The 20950-nt window shown below is 39.9% G+C and overlaps 1 protein-coding gene across 3 annotated transcripts in view; it reads right to left on the bottom strand.

Moving 5' to 3' along the window:
• Positions 1–20950, bottom strand: part of SCAMP5 (secretory carrier membrane protein 5) — a 57060-nt gene that overhangs the window by 33597 nt on the left and 2513 nt on the right. For 2 of the 3 annotated variants that reach the window (XM_081156823.1, XM_081156825.1), the window contains exon 2: positions 16218–16242. In XM_081156823.1, the coding sequence (XP_081012949.1) occupies positions 16218–16242 (25 nt within the window). Of the gene's footprint in view, positions 1–6344; positions 6376–16217; positions 16243–20950 lie in introns of those variants that run through there. The other variant, XM_081156824.1, reaches the window with a different exon arrangement.

The following is a 20950-nucleotide window of genomic DNA, read 5'->3' as shown; positions in this document are numbered from 1 at the left end:
AATTCCCTAGGCTGGTGAAGGAGAAAGCCACACAAGTTCAGGAAGCACAGAGGGTTCCAAACAAGAGGGACCCAAAGAGACCCACTCCAAGACACATCATAATTAAAATGGCAAATGTCAAGGACAAAGAGAAAATATTAAGGGCTGCAAGAGAGAGACAAGCAGCGAACTACAAGGGAACCCCCATAAGGCTGACAGAGACTCTTCAGGCCAGAAGGGAGTGGCATGAAGTTCTGCAAGTAATGAAAGCAAGAACATGCAACCAAGATTGCTTTATCCAGCAAGGCTATCATTTAAATTTGAAGGTGAAATAAAAAGCTTCCCAGACAAAAAAAAAAAAAAAAAGGCTAAAGGAGTTCAGTACCACTAAACCAGCATTGCAAGAAATGCTAAAAGGACTGCTTTAAGAAAAAGAAGGAATAGTGAGAGAAAGGTATATCAACATAAAGGGGGGAAATGGCATTAAATAACTTCTTATCAATAGTAACCTTAAATGTAAACGGAATAAATGGTCCAATCAAAAGACAAAGGATAGCTGAATGGATAAGAAAACAGGACCCAAATATATGCTGTCTACAAGAGACCCACCACAGAGCAAAAGACTCACACAGGCTAAAAGTGAAAGGATAGAGTAAAATATTCCATGCAAATGGAAAGGAAAAGAAAGCTGGAGTAGCAATTCTTATTTCAGACAAAACAGACTTCAAAATAAAGACCATAACAAGAGACAAAGATGGTCACTACATATTACTAAAGGGATCAATCCAACAGGAGGAAATAACCCTTATAAACATTTATGCACCCAATACAGGAGCACCTAAATATATAAAAAATTTCTTGGGGGACTTTAAGGGGGAGATTGACAGGAACACAATCATAGTGGGGAACTTTAACACCCCACTGTCAGCATTGGACAGATCATCAAGACAAAAAATCAACAGGGAAATGCAGATCTTAAATGAATCACTAGACCTAATGGATTTAATTGACATTTATAGAACACTTCACCCCAAAGCAGCAGAATACACATTCTTCTCAAATGCACATGGAATATTCTCAAAAACAGACCACATGTTAGGGCACAAAGCAAGTCTCTACAAATATAAGAAGACTGAAATCATATCAAGCATTTTCTCGGATCACAATGCCATGGAACTAGAAATCAACCACTATAAAAAAAACTCAAAAATATTCAAACACATGGAGGCTAAATAGCATGCTATTAAACAATGAATGGGTTACCAAGGAGATCAAGGAAGAAATCAAACACTTCATGGAAAGTAACAAAAATGAACAGACAACAGCCCAAAACCTATGGGACACGGCGAAAGCAGTCCTGAGAGGAAAATTCATAGCATTACAGGCCTATCTCATGAAACAAGAAAAAGATCTAATGAATCAACTAACACAACAACTAAAAGAACTAGAACGAGAACAGCAAGAAAAGCCCTGAGGAAGTAGAAGGAAGGAAATAATAAAAATCAGAGCAGAGATTAATGACATAGAGACTAAAAAAACAATACAAAAAAATCAATGAAACCAAGAGCTAGTTCTTTGAAAAGGTGAATAAGATTGATGCACCTTTAGCCAGACTCACTAAGAAACAAAGAGAGAGGACCAAAATAAATAAAATCAGAAATGAAAGAGGCAATATAACAACTGACCCAACAGAAATACAAAGGATTGTAAGAAAATATTATGAGCAACTATATGCCAACAAATTGGACAACATGGGGGAAATGGACAAATTCCTAGAAGCATACAACCTTCCAAAGCTGAATCAAGAAGAGGCAGAAAACCTGAATAGGCAGATAACAACTAATGAAATTAAAGCAGTAATCAAAAAACTCCCAGCAAACACAAGTCCTGGACCAGATGGATTTACAGGCGAGTTTTACCAAACATTCAAAGAAGAATTAACACCTATTCTATTCAAACTATTCCAGAAAATTCAAGAGGAGGGAAAACTCCCAAACTCTTTTTATAAGGCCAGCATCACCCTAATCCCAAAACCAGATAAAGATACTACAAAGAAAGAAAATTACAGGCCAATATCCCTGATGAACATAAATACTAAAATCCTCACTAAAATACTAGCAAACTGGATCCAGCAATATATTAAAAAGATCATACATCATGACCAAGTGGGATTTATTCCGGGGATGCAAGGATGGTACAACATCCACAAATCAATAAATGTGATACACCACATAAACAAAATGAAGGACAAAAATCATATGATCATATCAATAGACACAGAAAAAGCATTCGACAAAATCCAGCACCCATTTCTGATAAAAACTCTCAGCAAAGTGGGAATAGAGGGATCATACCTCAAGATAATAAAGGCCATATATGACAGACCTACAGCCACCATCATACTCAATGGGAAAAAACTAAAACCATTTCCATTAAAAACCGGGACAGGACAGGGATGTACACTTTCACCACTTTTATTCAACATAGTACTGGAAGTCCTTGCCATACCCATCAGACAGGAAGAAAACATAAAAGGTATCCAAATTGGAAAGGAGGAAGTAAAACTGTCATTATTTGCAGAAGACATGATACTCTACATAGAAAATCCTAAAGATTCCATCAAAGTACTACTAGATTTGATAAACAAATTTGGCAAGGTAGCTGGATACAAAATCAACATCCGGGAATCAATGGCATTCTTATACACCAACAATGAACTTTCAGAGAGAGAAACTAAAAAAGCAATACCATTTACCACTACAACTAAAAAAATAAGATACCTAGGAATAAACTTATCCAAGGACTTAAAAGACCTGTACTCGGAAAACTACGTGACACTGAAAAAAGAAATAGAGGAAGATTTAAACAAGTGGAAGAATATACCATGCTCATGGACTGGAAGAATTAATATCATTAAAATGTCCATACTACCCAAAGCAATTTATAAATTTAATGCAATTTCTACTAAAATACCAACAGCATATTTCACAGACCTAGAACACACATTTCGAAAATTTATATGGAACCAAAAAAGACCCCAAATAGCTGCAGCCATCTTGAGAAAAAAGAACAGAGTGGGAGGGATCACTTTACCAGACTTCAAACTGTATTACAAAGCCACTGTAATCAAAACGGCCTGGTATTGGTACAACAACAGGCATATAGATCAGTGGAACAGAATAGAAACCCTAGAAATAGACCCACGCCATTTGACAAAGGAGGCAAGATTATCCAATGGAGTAAAGACAGTCTCTTCAATAAGTGGTGATGGGAAAATTGGACAGATACATGCAAAAGAATGAAACTCGACCACCAATTTTCACCATACACAGAAATAAACTCAAAATGGATAAAAGACTTAAATGTAAGTCACGAAACCATAAAAATCCTTGGAGAAAACATAGGCAGTAAAGTCACAGACATCCCACGTAGTAGACTTTTCACTGATACATCTCCTAGGGCAAGAGAAACAAAAGAAAAAATAAACATATGGGACTACATCAAACTAAAAAGCTTCTGCACAGCAAAAGAAAACAGCCTCAAAATTCAAAGGAATCCCATGGTATGGGAAAACGTATTTGCCAAGGATGTATCTGATAAGGGGCTAATTTCCAAAGAGTACAAAGAACTCATAGTACTCAGCAAGAGGAAGACAAACCACCCAATTAAGAAATGGGCAAAGGACTTAAATAGACACTTCTCCAAAGAGGACATATGGATGGCCAAGAGACAGGAGAAAATGCTCAACGTTGCTAATCATCAGAGAGATGCAAATTAAAACCACAGTGAGGTATCACTTCCCACCTGTCAGAATGCCTGCCATCAACAAATCAACAAACGACATGTGCTGGGGAGGATGTGGAGAAAGGGGAACCCTAGTACACTGCTGGTGGGAATGCAGACTGGTGCAACCACTATGGAAAACAGTATGGAGGTTCCTCAAAAAATTAGAAATGGAGCCGCCGTTTGACCCAGTGACTCCACTCCTAGGATTGTATCCTAAGAATTCTAAAACATTAATCAGGAAGAATATATGTACCCTGATGTTCATAGCAGCACAGTTTACAATAGCTAAGATCTGGAAACAACCTAATTGCCCATCAGTAGATGAGTGGATAAAAAAGCTGTGGGACATTTACACCATGGAATATTACGCAGCTGTAAAGAAGGAGAATCTCATACCCTTTGGGACAGTATGGATGGACTTGGAGAATATTATGCTAAGTGAAATAAGCCATGCAGCTAAAGGCAAATATCACATGATCTCGCTTATACGTGGAATCTAAAGAACTTAATAAACTGATGAACAGAATAGATTCAATGACAAGGAAGCATAGATGAGACTGAAGAATGTCAGAGGGAGGGAGAAGGGTGGGTGGGTCGAGGGGGAGAAAGTAACCAAAGAATTTATAAGCATATATGCACAACCCAAGGACACAATGGTGGGGAGAAGGACAGGGGAGGGGGAAGGGATGGGGTGGAGCAGGTCATTGGGGAGAAAAAGGGACATCTGTAATATTTTAAACAAAAATTAAATTAAAAAATATATATTTAAAATGGCAAAAAAAAAGAAAGAAAGAAAGAAAGAAAGAAAGAAAGAAAGAAAGAAGAAAGAAAGAAGAAAGAAAGAAAGAAAGAAAGAAAGAAAGAAAGAAAGAAAGAAAGAAAGAAAGAAAGAAAGAAATATACCAGAACACATGTCATATGATTCTATTTATATGAAATGTCCAGAATAACCAAATCCATAGTAGTTACCTAGGGTTGGTGGGTGCCACTGAGTATGGGGTTTCTTTTTTGGGTGATGAAAATGCTCAAGAATTAGATAGTGATAATGGTTATACAACATAGTTAATATACTAAAAACCACTGAATTGTACACATCTAAAGGATATATTTTATGGTGAGTTATATCTCAATAAAAAGTATACCCTTTAATAATCTTCTGATCATAACACTAGTAATTTAGGCCTGGCCAGTGTGGCTTGGTTGGTTGGAGCATCGTCTGTGGGGAGCCGCTGTGGCCCCAGGCACAGAGGAGCTGCCTGGGTGAGCTGCAGATGTGCTCTCCTGCTCCCTGACCCAGACCTTGAGGCACCAAGGCGATACTAATTTAGCTTGCGGCCATAAATTCTAGAAAGGCTAATTAGGAAGCTGGCCCGGGCCTGAAGGGTTAAGGGACAGTCAAGCCACATACCAAGCCAAGGACTCAATCCTCCCCAAAAGTTCCCATTAGAAGCTGAGATAAAGATAGTTACCAAGGTCTGAGCTCCTGCAGGTGGCAGAGTGTTTACTCTGAAAGAGCATCCAAATGGCCTTGAAGGAGTGTGGAGAGCGGTGCTATTCAGTAAAGTCAACAGTGCCTGTATATAATGAGCTGAGAAAATAAACTCGGGGCTGCAGCAGTCACGGGCTGCAGTCCTCCCGATCCCATCTTTTTTGTGTCTGTCTTTTCTCCATCCTCACCCCTTCCTCAGGACTGTTCGACTCTGCCGGCGGGCTCCGGCAATCGTCCCATCATCCCCTACACCAAAAGGGTTGTGGGTTCAATTCCCAGTCAAGGCACATACCTAAGTTGGGGGATCGGTCCCTGGTAGGGGTGTATACAGAGGGCAACTGAACAATGTTTCTCTCTCACATCGATGTTTCTCTCTCTGTGTGTGTCTCTCTCTCCCTTCCTCTCTCTAAAATCAATTTAAAAAAAAACAAACAAAAAAACACATATCCTTGGATTTAAAAAGTAATAATTTAGGAAATTACATAGTAAAAGATAAGGAGAAGAAAGAAGGAAGGAAGGAAGGGAAAGAAGAAAAAAAGAAGAAAGAAAGAGAAAGAAAGAAAGAAAGAAAGAGAGAGAGAGAGAGAGAGAGAGAGAGAGAGAGAGAGAGAGAGAGAGAAAGAAAGAAAGAAAGAAAGAAAGAAAGAAAGAAAGAAAGAAAGAAAGAAAGAAAGAAAGAAAGAAAGAAAGAAAGAAAGAAAGCCCTCCCACCCCTATTGGATGGCAGCCCCACAAGATCACCTTTGAAGGCTGCTTCCTTCTGCTACCCCTTCTCCCTGACTCTCAGGTGATCCATGTGATATATTTGTCAACCCACATCCATTGACACTCATGTCACAACCTGCCTTGCTCTGGAAAAAGAACTTCTATAATTTACAACAGGAGCATACTTTTTCTACAGTATTGAGTCCTTACTGTGTGCCAGCGAGGAAACAGTGTTTTACACACATTATCTTATGCAATCATGCCATTAACCTATTAGGTAGGTTCCCTTATTATTCCCATTTTAGAGATGAGGGAGCTGTGGTTCCCTTATTATTACCATTTTAGAGATGAGGAAGCTGTGGTTCAGGAAATATGAGTAACTTACTTAATGGCATATGGCAGAGCTATAATTCAACAGCAGCAAGAATGTCATTCTCTCAAGTGCCTTTTCTTGTTAATCCCCTTTTCAAAACAGTCTAGTACAGTAGTGTGATCCCCATCATTGGAAGTGCTCAAGTAGGGACCTAAGGAAATGAAAACAATGTGAGATCACTCAGACTAATGGCTTTAAGGGCCCTTTCAGCCTTAAAGTGGCAGGAGTCATTTTTTTACCCAAGGCATGCTTCATTCCCACCAAAGAAAATAGAGCTTTTTTTGAATGTACACTTCCCTTTACTAGACATTCAAATGGTGGAACAGTGTCTTTGTCCTCAAAGACTCCTTAAAAACATCATGCCTCCCTTTTGCACACATCATGGGAAATGCCTTATCACAACTCTTCCAGGATGAAAGCTCTGGTTACAGCAGGAAGCTGATAGGCTGATCAACTGGCAATGATGTCATACTTGAGGCACTAAAAGTCCAGTTGCTGCTTCTCCAGAGGGACAGAAAATGGTAAAAAGATATAAAGGACCCTGATGGCCTTCGGCAAGGGCTAGGATATCTGGTTTAAATCCATCCAGAAAGGAGCACCTACCAGAAGCAACAGAATGGACTGGGGTATAGGGGCACAACTGGAGGCAATCTGGGAACAAGTAGGCCCCCCCTCTTTGCACAGTGATGTGGTAGGCTGAATTAAAAGATGGCCCCTGGTGGGGTGGAGGGGATCAACGGGTGGGGGGAAAGGACATCTGTAATACTTTCAACAATAAAGATAGCCCGGCTGGGCGTGGCTCAGCGGCTGAGCGTCGACCTGGGGTCCGGGAGACCGGGGTTTGATTCCTCGTCAGGGCACATGCCCAGGTTGCGGGCTCAATTCCCAGTCGGGGGCGTGCAGGGGACAGCAGATCGGTGACTCTCTCATCATTGATGTTTCTCTCTCTCTCTCTCTCTCTCTCTCCTTTCCTCTCTCTGGAATCAGTAGGGATGTATTTTATTAAAAACAAAACAAAACAATAAAGACAAAATTTTTAAAGATTTTAAAATAAATAAATAAAACCTTCCTAAAGCGGGGGGAGGGAGGGGGAGATGGCCCCTGGGAACATTTGAGATCTTGTGTCCCAACACTGTCATGTCCTAAGGCAATATTTTTCCCTAGGTCAATCTTCACCTTAAGTAAGCCTATTTGAAACATGCCTTTGCAATAACAAAGCAACTGCCCTTTTTCTGGGCCCTCAAAGCACAAGCACAGCACCAGAGTGGGAGAACACAAAGCCCCTTACTGTTATTGTTATCATGTTAATTTTTGACTGTTAACTATCCTGTACCCACCTATGTAAAAGAAGTATGTGCCGCCCTGGCCAGTGTGGCCCAGTTGGTTAGAGTGTTGTCCCATATATCAAAAGGTCATGGGTTCAATTCCTGGTTAGGGTACATGCCTAGGTTGTGGGTTCAGTCCCTGGTTGGGACAAATATGGTTGGGGCATGTATGGTTGGGGCATGTATGAGAGGCAACCAATTGATGTTTCTCTCTCTCTCTCTCCCTCTCTTCCTTCCTCTCTCAATAAACATATCCTCGGGTGTGGATTTAAAAAAAGAAATCTATATTAGCTTATTTTTTTTAAAAGGAAGCATGCGTCTATCATTTTACTTTTTATCCAATCCCAGAGGTCCACCACCCCCAGCTTTGCTTTCTCCTGCCTCCCTAATCTATTACCAATAGATTTCATGTAACCCACTTACAGGTTTCTCTTTTGATTGTAAGGTATAAAATAAGGTGTAAAACTGCCATTTTCTGGAGCATTTTCTCAATCCTTTGAAGTGTTTGCTTCCTTGTAACTGTCATCAGTTTGGCTCAAATAAGCTTATAAAAATTCTCTACAGGTTTGAATGTTTCTTATGTTGATATTTCTTGGTCTAGGGCAGCAGGATTCCAAAGATGCTCACCCAGGACCACCCCACAGACCTGGATCCAGTGCTAGGATTCAGCAGGGGCCCATTGAGCCCCACCAGCTCTCCTCCACATTGGGTGAACTTGTGTGAGTTGTCTCTTGGGATCCAGGACCTTCCCATGCTTGTAGTAGAGGGTCTGACTTTATTAGAGCTATTCTTAGAAAATCCTAGAGGTAGCCCAGCCGGACGTGGCTCAGCAGTTGAGCATCGATCTAGGATCCAGGTGATCAGGGTTCGATTCCTGGTCAGGGCACATGCCCAGGTTGCGGGCTCTATCCCCAGTCGGGGGCTTGCAGGAGGCAGCTGATCAATGACTCTCTCATCATTGATGTATCTCTCTCTCCCTCTCCTTTCCTATCTCTGAAATCAATAAAGGTATATATTTTTTAAAAACTCTAGAGATAGAGATAAAGGAGTTAAGACAGGCGGATGATTTTAATTTTGTCTTTTCAATTGGAATTACTTAACTGTGAGTTTAAATAAAACTTTGCTGAAATGAGAGCCTGAACCCATTCAGTCCAAACACAAGTGGTACTTCCTCCAGCCCAAATCTCAGGTATTCTTAGGTGGCTAAGAATCTTTGGGGGGGGGGGGGGGAGAATTTTTGTGGAGGTGTCAGAGGGCATCCTTCACAATGTGGAGGAGCCCCATAGGGAATTCCAGATCAACTGTAGTTAAACAATTGATTCATCTGAGGATGTACATATAAAGATTGGTCACCTATGCCCTGGCCAGGTGGCTCAATTGGTTGAAGCATTGTCCCATACACCAAAAGGTTGTGGGTTCAATACCTGGACAGGACACGTACCTAGGATGAGGATTCAATCCCCAGTCCGGGTGCATATGGGGAGCAACAAATTGATGTTTCTATTGCACATCAATGTTTCTCTCTCTCTACCTCCATTCCCCTCTCTCTAAAATCAATAAGCATAGCCTCCAGTGAGTACTAAAAAATAATAATAATAAATAAAAATAATAAAATAAAGGTTGGTCAGTTAGCACTCTGAGTACTCACAGCTGTAGTAGACAGCCAGGGAAAGAAACCGAGGCATGTGAGAGGGTTGATGGTACTCAGGGACTGAGAGCCCTGAGTACCATAAGCATCACACTTTGACTCACTAAACAATATCCCTAGAAAATGTGTTCCAACTCTGCAGATATTCAAAGAAAGACTAAAATTAAAATGGGAATTCATGTCTCAAAGGTCAATGAATCCCAAGAATACCAGCCCTCCATTAATACTCCTGCAGGTTATAGGTATATTCATACAGAATCTCAACTTGCAAATATCTACAGAAATGGGAAAATTTGTCCTGGCTGGTGTGGATTAGTTACTTGAGCATTGTCCCATGCATCAAGAGGTTTCAGGTTCAATTCCCAGTCAGGGCACATGCCCAGATTTCAGGCTCAATCCCCAGTGAAGGGTGTGCAGGAGACAACCGATCAATGTTCCTCTCTCATCAATATTTCTCTGTTTCTCTCTCTCCCTTCTTCTCTCTCTCTAATCAATAAAAACATTAAAAAAAAAAAAAGAAAGAAAGAAATGGGGAAATCTAACTAAAAATGTCAACTTGAAATGGCCAAAGTGGGAAACTTTTGACTCTTCTAAATTGATTTTTCTGTGTGCTCAATTAGAAAAAGTCAGATCTAAAAGTAAATTGAATGAATGGAAGCTTATCTTGATTGGAAATTAGAAGCTTCTAGAAGAGGCTCAGATAAATTATCTTTCCTAAAGGGAATTAATAAGAAAAATTTAGAAACTGCCTCTGAACTAAAGAAGGCTTCTGAAGCCAATAAATGCCAACACCCATTCATCCTGCTTCAACAGCTTCTCCACTATATCCTTTGCTCTCTGAGCTTCCTTTTACAGACTTGCTCTCCCCTGAGTTTCTTCCTTCTCCTTCTATATCTCCTCCACTACCACTCCCTATTGACCGAGCGGAAAGTGAAAATAGAAATTCAGACAAGGATAATCCAGGAATGCTAGCAACACCCTTCAGGCAAAAGCCTGTCTCAGGTAGAGTGAAACTTGTGATTGAATATGCTCCTTAGACTAGAACAAAACTTAAAAAATCTAACTAAAGATTTCCCTGACCCTCTCCAGGACCCTGCTGAGTTTGCAAAGGAATTTGATTCAATTGTTGGAACATATGATCCTGGCTATTTTGACTTATTTCAATTAATACACCTACTGGTTTATGAAAGGAAGGCAACAGAATGGCTGAATAAGGTTTCTGGCATACTCCTGTAGAGATTTTTTTAAAACAGAGAGAGACAACCAGGAATTATTCAGGGAATTAGTTAACTGGCTTTACCAAGCCATACCTGAGATTTTTCCCCAGGAAAATGGACTGGACCAAGACCCAACAATGTAAAAGAGAGCCTGATGAACAAATCCTTGATTTCTTTGAAAGTTTTGGAAAAAAACTTTCAGCCCTGGCCAGTGTAGCTAACTGGTTAGAGTGTCAGCCTGCGCAACAAAGGGCCACAGGTTTGATTCCCAGTTAAGGGCATGTACCTGGGTTTCAGGTTCATCCCTGCCCCAGTCAGGGCGAGCGCAGTGGCAACGAATCGATGTGTCTCTCTCTTACATCGATGTTTCTCTCTCACTTTCTCTCTCCCCCTCCCTCCCTTCCACTCTCTCTAAAAAGCAATGCAAAAATATCCTAGGGCGAGGATTAACAAAAAAACAACTTTCAAATAATACTCAGATCTGTTCCACACAATTTTAAGGATCATCAAAATTATCCCTTACTAAATTTGACATGTTTAGAAGGTCTAAATAAAGAGCTTGTAACTTTGATCAAATAACATAAATTAAACTGGCAGGCAACACACATTCTGCCTGATCAACCATCTAAAACCATCCAAAGGAGAGAAAAAGATAAAGTTGCCAAAATTATAAACTTACAGCTCCAACAATTAAGCAATCAAGTCAGATCTACCCAAAGGTCTCTTAGACAAAGGGAGAAAGGAGTTTGTTTTTACTGTAAAAAGCCAGATCGCTATAAAAAAAAATTGTAGAAAACTAAAATGGATTTACAAAGAGAAAACAAACAAAGCAAGCATAGGGCTACTCTGAGGACTATGAAAGGGCTTTCCCCCTTCTCCTTACTAATACTTTAGAAGAAACTGAAATTACCATAAAAGAGGAAATTATTAAGGCCCTTGTAGATACTGGGGCTACTTGATCCATCTTTAACCCTACTCAACTAAGTTGTCCTCTTCCTCGGAGTAAAGCTGATTTTGTACAAATGGTAGGGGTATCTAACCAACCAATGACTGTTTTAAAATCAGAACCTGTCCCTTTCAACGAGGGAATGTTATGGGGCAATATATATTTTTATTGGTCAAATTGGCCCTAATTCACCTGATAGGAAGAGATTTTCTTGAAACTCATGATGCCTACTAATTCTTTTCCTGGAAGGGTGAAATGTATTTAGAACTAAATGAATCAGATACTGAACCAACTGGGAAAATGATGATTTTCCACAAAAGGAAAATAATCTTGAAACTGAATGCTTGTTGCAGGAAGTTCCAATGCAGCTTTGGGCCCTTTCCAGTACAGATATTGGCAAGATCAAGTCAGCCACTTTTATTAAAATAACTATTGATGCCCTGGCCAGTGTGGCTCAATGGTTAGAGTGTCTGCCCACACACTGAAGGGTTGTGGGTTCAATCCCTGGCCCTAATCAGGGCTCCTGTGGGAGGTAATCAATCGATGTGTCTCTCTCACATCAATATTTCTCTCTCTCTCTCTCCCTCTCTCTCCCTCCCTCTCCTTCCCTCCCGTCCACTCTGTCTAAAAAACGATGAAAAAATATTGTTGGGTGAGGATTTAAGAAAAAGAAATAACTATTGATAATAGCATCTACCTAGTATTTGCCAATATCCTTTAAGACCTGATGCACTAGCTGGAATTAAGCCCATTATACAAGATTACTTACAAAGGGGACTTATAATTCCACATACAAACCCCTGTAATTTTCCTATCACTCCAGTAAAGAAACCAGATGGAAAAGGATGGAGATTTGCACAGGATCTCCGAGCTATAAATAAGATAGTTATCCCCAGACATCTTGTGTTTCCAAATCCATATACCTTATTATCAGCCATTCCTGTGGACTGCCAATATTTTTCAGTAATAGATTTATGTAGTGCCTTTTTCAGCATTCCAGTAGAAAAAGACAGTCAATATCTCTTTGCCTTCACCTGGGAAGACTGTCAATTTACTTGGACTGTAATGCCCCAGGGATATACAGAAAGTCCCATCTATTTCTCCCAGACATTAAAAGCTGATTTAAATTATGTTAAATTTCCTAGAGATTCCACTCTAATACAATATGTGGGTGACTTATTTTTATGCTCTAAGACATTACTAGACTCCCAAAAGGCACAATTTACCTATTGCAACAGCTAGCTATAACAGGACATAAAGTCTCAAAAGATAAGCTTCGATTTTGCTTACCTCAAGTAAAATACCTTGGCCATCTCATATCTAAAGATGGGCTACTAGTTAACCCTGAAAGATTCAGAGGACTCCTATATTTTCATTTTCCAAAAAGAAAAAGCAACTTAGAGGATTCCTGGGTTTGACTGGATATTGTTGAAATTGGGTTCCAAATTTTGTCATTAATAGCCCAGTATAGCCCTACACTCAGTTGGTTGGAGCATTGTCCTGTACACCAAAAAGGTTGCAGGTTTGATTCCTGGTCAGGGCACATACCTAGCTTGCAGGTTCGATTCCCAGTAGAGGTGGGTACAGGAGACAACCAGTTGATCTTTCTCTCTCACATCGATGTTCCCCACTCTCCTCTCCCTTCCTCTCTCTAAAAATCAATAAACATATCCTCAGGTGAAGATTGAAAAAATAAAATAGCCCAGCCTCTATATGCCTGATTAAAGTCAGATCAACCTAACCAATTCAATGGAACCCTGAATAAAAACAAGCTGTAGAAGCTCTAAAGGAAGTCTTATCTAAAGCTCCTGCTTTGGGACATCCTAATTATAAACTTCCCTTCTTCCTTTCACACATAAAAATAAAGGAAATGTTTTAGGAGTTCTAATTCAGAAACATGGAGATCATCATAGACCAACAGGATATTATAATTAGCAACAAGACTCAGTAGCAAAACGGCCTCCCTCCCTGTATGAGGGCCATCTCTGCTACAGACACGTTATGTAAACAAACAGAAGAGATAGTTATGGGCTCTCCTTTAACTATTTATGTTCCTCATTCTATTGAATTTTTACTGAATTCTGCTCACATTCAACACTTCTTTGTCAGTCAATTGGCTTCTTATGAAGTACTCCTGCTCTCTGCATCTAATATTACTTTAATTTGGTGTAATCACCTTAACCCTGCAATTTTGTTACCCTCTTTATAGGATGAAGACATCCACAATTGTGTTTTGCTTACTGACCACCTTCTTATTCCTAGGAATGATTTACAGAAAACTGCTATTGATAATGCCGACTTAATTTGGTTTACAGATGGATCTTATGTGAATGAACATGGACATTTCTGAGCTGTATATGCAGTAACTTCCATGGTGAACATAATCGAAAGTTCTTATCTACCTGAAATAGAATCTGTCCAGCAAGCTGAACTAATTGTTCTAACTGGGGCTTGTCAATTGGCCAAAGATCAAGTAGCCAATATTGACATTAATCATTGCTATGCATTTGGTGTAGCTCAGGACTTTGGAATGTTATGGAAGCAGGAAGGCTTCTTAACTTCCTCAGGGCAGCCCATAGAAAAATGGAAAACTGGCTGTGGAATTATTAGGTGCCATACAGCAACCAAAACAATTGGCAATTTATCAAATTTTCAGGACACTTTAAAATTACCACCATGGAACCAAAAGGAAATAATTTTACTGATGCTGCAGTTAGGCAGGAGGTATTGAACAGTCAAGTTTTCCAGACCACCTGAGAATGTTCTTTGTTTTCTATTAAATCGATAAAAAACTATCTTTTACAGTTTCAACAGATAGCTATGGAAGAAGAAAAGAGAATATGGCAACAAAAAAAAGGGAAACCTTTGCCCTGGCCAGTGTGGCTCAGTTGGTTGGAGCATCACCCCATATACCAAAAGGTGGCAGGTTGATTCCTGGTCAGGGCACATGCCCAGGTTGCAGTCAGGGCAGATGTGGGAGGCAATCGATCTATGTTTCTCTCTCACATCAATGTTTCTCTCTCTCTCCCCCTCTTCCTCTCTCTAAAAATCAATTTTAAAAAAATTTATGTTTTTTAAAATTTTTTTAAAAGGGGGGCAACTTTGACCTAGACAAAGAGATATGGCTTGGACCCAATCAGAAATCTATTTTACCTATAGGGGCCCTCCCTACACTCCAACATGTACATGAGCTAATACATTGGGGTCCCAAAAAGATGATTTCATGGAGTAAGCAATATTTCTGGAAACCTCTTACTGTAGCTCATAAAGTACACAGCAGTTGTTCTATCTGTCCCAAATATAACCTAGGAAAACAACTCCATGGATCCCAAGGGCATTTCCCACATCCTTTAGGTTCATTCGAGATATGGTAATTGGACTATATTCAAATGCTACCATTTTAGGGATACAAATATATATTAGTTATGATTTATGTTTTCTTACTGGGTTGAAGCATTCCCTTGCAGGAGAGCAATGAGAGCAACAGCCTTAACATTTAGTAAATTGCTATTAGAAAAAATAATTCCCTCTGAGTTACATAGTGACCGAGGGACTCATTTCACTGGGCAAATAATAAAATCCATCTGTAACATTTGGCCTGTTCTGCACCATTTTCATTGTGCCTATCACCCCCAGTCCTCTGGATTGGTGGAATCAGTGATACGAGTCAAAATTCAACTAGCCAAAATTTAAGAAGCTTTTCATCTCCCTTGGACAGAAGCTTTCCCTATAGTACATCCTGAGATCTACTCCTTTTGGTAAACATGAACTTTCTCCTTATGAAATAGTCACTGGCCTCCCTATGCATGTGGATAAAGAGGCATATCAACCACTTATGCTAAAAGGAGAGATTCCATATTATTGTCAAGGACTTATTAACCAGCTAAAAGAAATCTATAAATTAGTAACCAATTCATTCCTTAGCGACAAAGATTTCAAAGATCATGGCTTACAGCCAGGAAAATTGGTCTATTGGAAAAGACATCAAATAAAAGACTCTCTTCAACCTCATTGGAGGAGACCTTACCAGGTATTACTAACTCATGTGCAGCCAAACTCAAAGGAGTTAACTCATGGATTCACATTTCTCATTTTAAAAATGCACCTGACTGCAAATGGATATATACTCCTGTCTCTGACACTCACCTCCGTCTATAGCAGAGATCAAACACTTTTCAAGGATGAGAAACTTCCAACAACAATGGCAGACAGCTATACTAAGACATCAACAAGGCCTGCATGCTCACAAATTGATGCTATTCAAGCCTTGTCCTTATACCACATAATTGTTATTGATTGCATATACATAAAATGATTTTTATATTATTATCCCCCTTATGGTTTCCTAGTGGAAACCCAGACCCCCTCCTTTATTAGATGTAAAAAATTTAACTTGGGTACCTGCTAAACTTTCCCACCTACTAGACAATGATATTCTGATTACCAGTTATGATAATGAAGTTAATGCTTTGTTGGCCACACATTGGTCTTCATCTACTATTAATATAAGCTTTGGTACATTTTTTAAAATATATATACCTATTATAAAAGACCCATCTTGGGAAAATACCTCCAAGAATATCTCCCTGATAATTCCTCTGGCAGAATTATATATGAATCTAATCTAGATAAGTATCGTATAACTATAGGAATGGATGATAAAAAGCTAAGAAAAGAACCTGGATATCATCAAAAAAGCTTGCAGCAACCTGCCTTGTCTGTCATAGTGTGTCTTGTCCTTGGACTCACCAGCCATGTTCTTGTGGCTGGATGTCTGTGAAACAAGAAGAAGAAAAAATTAGTGGGTTCACATTTCAGAAATTACCGGGATTATTTGCTGGGTAGATATGTCTGTAACTACCCCACCCTGCTTGCTTCCTGAACACTTATGGAATACTCAAATTCTAGCTCATTTTGGGGTTACCTCTACACATTTAACTATAGTATGGGACACTCAATCTTTTGGGGCCCATTCAGTATATCCTAACTGCTTCCAAGCCATAGCTACTTCATGGCAACAACATTCCTGGTGGATCCAACAACATTGGCCCTCTATTATTTTTTTAAATACGTTTTTTATTAATTTCAGAGAGAGGAAGGGAGAGGCAGAAAGAGATAGAAACATCAATGATGAAAGAGTCATCCTGCACACCCCTTTCTGTGGATGGAGCCCACAACCCAGGCATGTACCCTGACTGGGAATTGAACTGTGATCTCCTGGTTCATGGGTAGACGCTCAACCACTGAGCCACACCGGTTGGGCAACATTGGCCCTCTAAAAGAAATAAAAGAGAAATGCTTAGAAGATTAGGGGCTGGCCTTGGTATTCTGGGCCACGCTGAATGTGTAGTTTATGAAAAAGATCTTTATCTAAAGAGTCTAGAAAATCTCTTTATCTAAAAATAGGTCATATAGCCCTGGCCGGTGTGGCTCAGTTGGCTGGACATCATCTGTTGTTGGTTTGATTCCCAGTCAGGGCATATGCCCAGGTTGCAGGCTCGATCCCCAGGCAGAGGTGTGCAAGAGGCAGCCAAGTAATGTTCTGCTCTCACATCAATGCTTCCCCCCCCCCCTTTGTCTCTCTCTCCCTCCCTCTCTCTCTAAAAGTCAACAAAAAAGCCCGGCCTGGCGACCTAGGATCCAGGCGATCGGGGTTGGATTCCCGGTCAGGGCACATGCCCAGGTTGTGGGCTCAATCAATGACTCTCTTATCATTGATGTTTCTATCTCTCTCTTCCTCTCCTGTCCTCTCTCTGAAATCAATAAAGATTTTTTTTTTTTAATTTAAAGAATCTTTTTAAAAAAATAAAATAAAATAGGTCATATAGAGGGGTACTGTTTTAAGAAGAAGGAAAAGGGTGGGAAGCAGCATAGAAAGACCATGAGGCCTTAGCTCAAAGGATAGAACAGACTTGACAGACTAGAAAAATTCATGCACAATGGGAAAGAAAACCCAGCAATGGGAATGTGCCTGTACCCTAACTCAACATGGCCTATTGTCTATGCTAATGCAAATGGAACCTGAAGTAGATATGAAACAGTGGGTGCAGTAATGGGTGCAGAAGCCCAGGCCAGATATTTATGGGACTCATATGGTTCCCTTGGATTTTGAAAATTTTTGGATGGGAAATGCAACCTACAATGTTGTGTCTTAAAAGCCCAGGAACCTCAATTAGATCCTAAGCTTAAATTCTCAGTAGTTCAATGGCTGGCAAAGGGACCATCCTCAATAACACTAGATTATTTCCAATGGGAAGTAGACTGGCCATATTTAAAAATAATAAACAATGGCAACCCACCTCACTATCTGATTGTGAAAATTTAAAAAGTAAATGGTTATTCCCCCAATTTATATGAAATACTTAATCCACCCAATCCTGGCCTATTGTATCTACCCCAACAAATAGCAATATATGGTATATGAGAAAAGGGAGTTTTCATTGGGAAGGGTTAGAAAATTCTTCTGTTATACTAAATGATTTTTACTGTAATAACACCAAGTTTACATTAACTACCACAGGAATATGGTGTAATACTGACATTATAGGCAAAATAACTGCCTGAGGTTAAGAAAGCCTCTGATAATATTGTGGAAGGATAGTAAGAAGCTAGGAGAATTCCTGGGCAAGTGGAATGGGGAAACTGAGACAAGAAAATTAAACAAGGCCAAATAGTTTGGGCACCTTACGGCCAGTTTGTGAGTCACAAGAGCTTATCTTCCCCAACCAAGGACACTTGAGAGCAAATGGTTTATACCTCTCTTCCCTAACCAGAGAATACATAACTTAAATCACCTTGGCCTGGGAAAATGGAGAACAAAGACCCAATTAATGCCACTTGTGCCACCTAAACCCAAGGACAGGTGAAGTCTGGGGGACCAATAACAAAAACCGCAAAAGCATTTGGATGGTATCACTTGAGGAGGGAATGTTAGGCAGGAAAGAGCTATTAGGGCAGGAGGAGGCAAAGAGGAGAAAAGGGGAAATTTACCTCACCCCCTGAACAAAGAAGTCAGCAGTCTTGGGATTTGCCAAGATAAATTCCCCAGAATTTATGAGAACACCAAATGTTCTCATAAATTCTGGGGAAAGCTGCAACAATGTAAAAGGAGGACCTTGAAATCTAGTCTAACAGGCAGGGAAACTTTGAAACTTATAAGGGGGAAAAGTGTAAAACCCTTGAACCCTTCCCAGGCAGGGCACTCATACTAGCTGGGTTGCCCACTTGTGCTTTATGCCAAGTGTATTCTTTTTTAAAAATGTGTTTTTATTGATTTCAGAAAGAAGAAGGAAGAGAAAGGGGGAGAGAGAAACAGTGCCTGAGTGGCAGCCTTACAAACTCAGAGATCTAAAGTACCACAAAACATGGTCTAAAACTTTTAAACTAAAAGTGGTTCATGGAGGGTAGTCATGTCCTAAAGCAATATTTTTTCCTAACAAAGGTCAATCTTTACCTTAACTAAGCCTGTCTGTTTTCTTTTTGCATCTAGGATAACATATTTGATAAACTGGTCTTTGCAATAACAAAATAATTTCCATTTTCCAGACCCTTCAAAGCACAGTCATGGCACCAGGGCAGAGGCCACAAATCCCCTCATTGTTATTATTATCATGATAATTGTTGACTGTTGTAACTATCATGTACCCATCTATGTAAAAGAGGTATGTGTCAATCATTTTACTTTTTATCCAATTCCAGAGGCTCCCTCCTTCCCTGCTTTGCTTTCTCCAGCCTCCTTAATATATAACCAATGGATTTCACGTAACCCATTTAGGTCTTCTCTTTTTATTGTAATGTTTAAAATAAGGTGCAAAACTGCCATTTTCCAGAGCATTGTCTCAGTCCATTGAGATTTTTGCTTCTTGGCAATTGTCAACACTTTAGCTCAAATAAATGCATAAAAATTCTCTACAGTTTTGAACATTTCTTACATTGACAGGGCCTTGCTAACAGGTAGCAAGAAAAAATGGGGAATCAGTCCTGTAATTGCAAGGAACTAAATTCTTCCAACAGCCTGAACAAACTTGGAAGAGGACTTTTAAGTCCAGGTGAGACCACAGACGTGGCTGACATCTTTTTTCTTCTTCCTTCTGGCTGATATCTTCATTTTAGTCTTTTGAGATCCTGAGTAGAGAACCAATTATTCCATGCCTGGACTTCTTACCTACAGAAACTGGAAAATACTAATGGGTATTGTTTTAAGCTGCTTAGTTTGTGGTAAGTTGTTATAGAGCAACAGAAAATTAATGCAGGTGATAAGGGCTGAGAAATTCCCTCACAGTAGCAGGGAGTTCATAATTCACTGAGAAGTCAGGAAAGCCTGGAATCAGACAAATCTGAGCTCAAATTTAAGCAACACTATTTATTAGCTGTGTGGTTTTGGGCAAGTGTGCTTTGAGTCTATTCTTTCATACCTAAAATAGAGTTAAATAGTTATCTCATAAAGTTGTTATGAGGCTTAGATGAGATAATAAATAGTTTGAGTATGCAATGACACATCATAAATTATAGTCATAATTGAATTAAACAACAACACTCTAGTAGCCAATCTAAGGCACTGTAGGCAAAGTGGAGAAACGGACAGCAGAGTGACCAGTTAGGATTCAGTTGGAATATACTCCAGTATTTTCTCAAAAGTGGGAGCCCTGAACGCACCCTGAGCTTCTGGCTCTTGGGGATTTTGTAACAGGATAGCAAGAAGCTAGGAAAATTCCGGGGCAAGTGGAGTAGGGAAACTGAAAAAAAAACAAAACCCTAAACTAAACAAGGCCAAACGGTTTGGGCATCTTGTAGCCAGTTTGCAGCAAGCCCTTATTTTCCTGAACCAAGGACACTTGAGAGCAAATGGTTAATACCTCTCCTCCCTATCCAGAGAATGCAGGAAAGGAGGGGAGAAGGGGAAAGGAAAGAAGGGTGAGTTTTATTTCACCCACTAAACAAAGAAGTCAGCTGTCATGGGGAAGGGGGAGAGAAGAGGGAGTTTTATCTCACTCTTTAAACAGAGAAGCCATCAGTCTTAGGGCTTGTCAAGATAAAATCTCCAGAAGTTTCTCATAAATTCTGGGAAAGTCATAAGAAAGGCAAAGGGAGACCTTGAGATCTAGCAAGATATCCTACAGAGGAATTTTTTTTTTTATCCTCACTGAGGATATTTTTTTCATTCCTTTTCAGAGAAAGTGGAAGGGAGAGAGAAAGAGAGAGAAACATCAATGTGAGACACACTGATTGGTTGCCTCCGGAACTCACCCCAAGCAGGGCCAGGGATGGAGCCTACAACCAATGTACATGCCCTTGACCAGAATCAAACCCAAGACCCTTCAGTCTGCAGGCTGACACTCTAACCACTGAGCCAAACCAGCTGGGGTCCAGCAGAGAAATTTTAAAACCTGTAGACAGAAAAGTATAAAAGTCTAAACCTCTACCAGGCAGGGCTTCTCAGATTAGCTGAGAAGCCTACATATGCCTTAAGCCAGGTGTATTTT

Source organism: Miniopterus schreibersii (assembly GCF_964146895.1).
Source record: "Miniopterus schreibersii genome assembly, chromosome: 1".
NCBI classification, from domain to species: domain Eukaryota; kingdom Metazoa; phylum Chordata; class Mammalia; order Chiroptera; family Miniopteridae; genus Miniopterus; species Miniopterus schreibersii.
The sequence above is the reverse complement of the archived record's forward strand: the minus strand, read 5'-3'. Positions and strand labels throughout refer to the sequence as shown.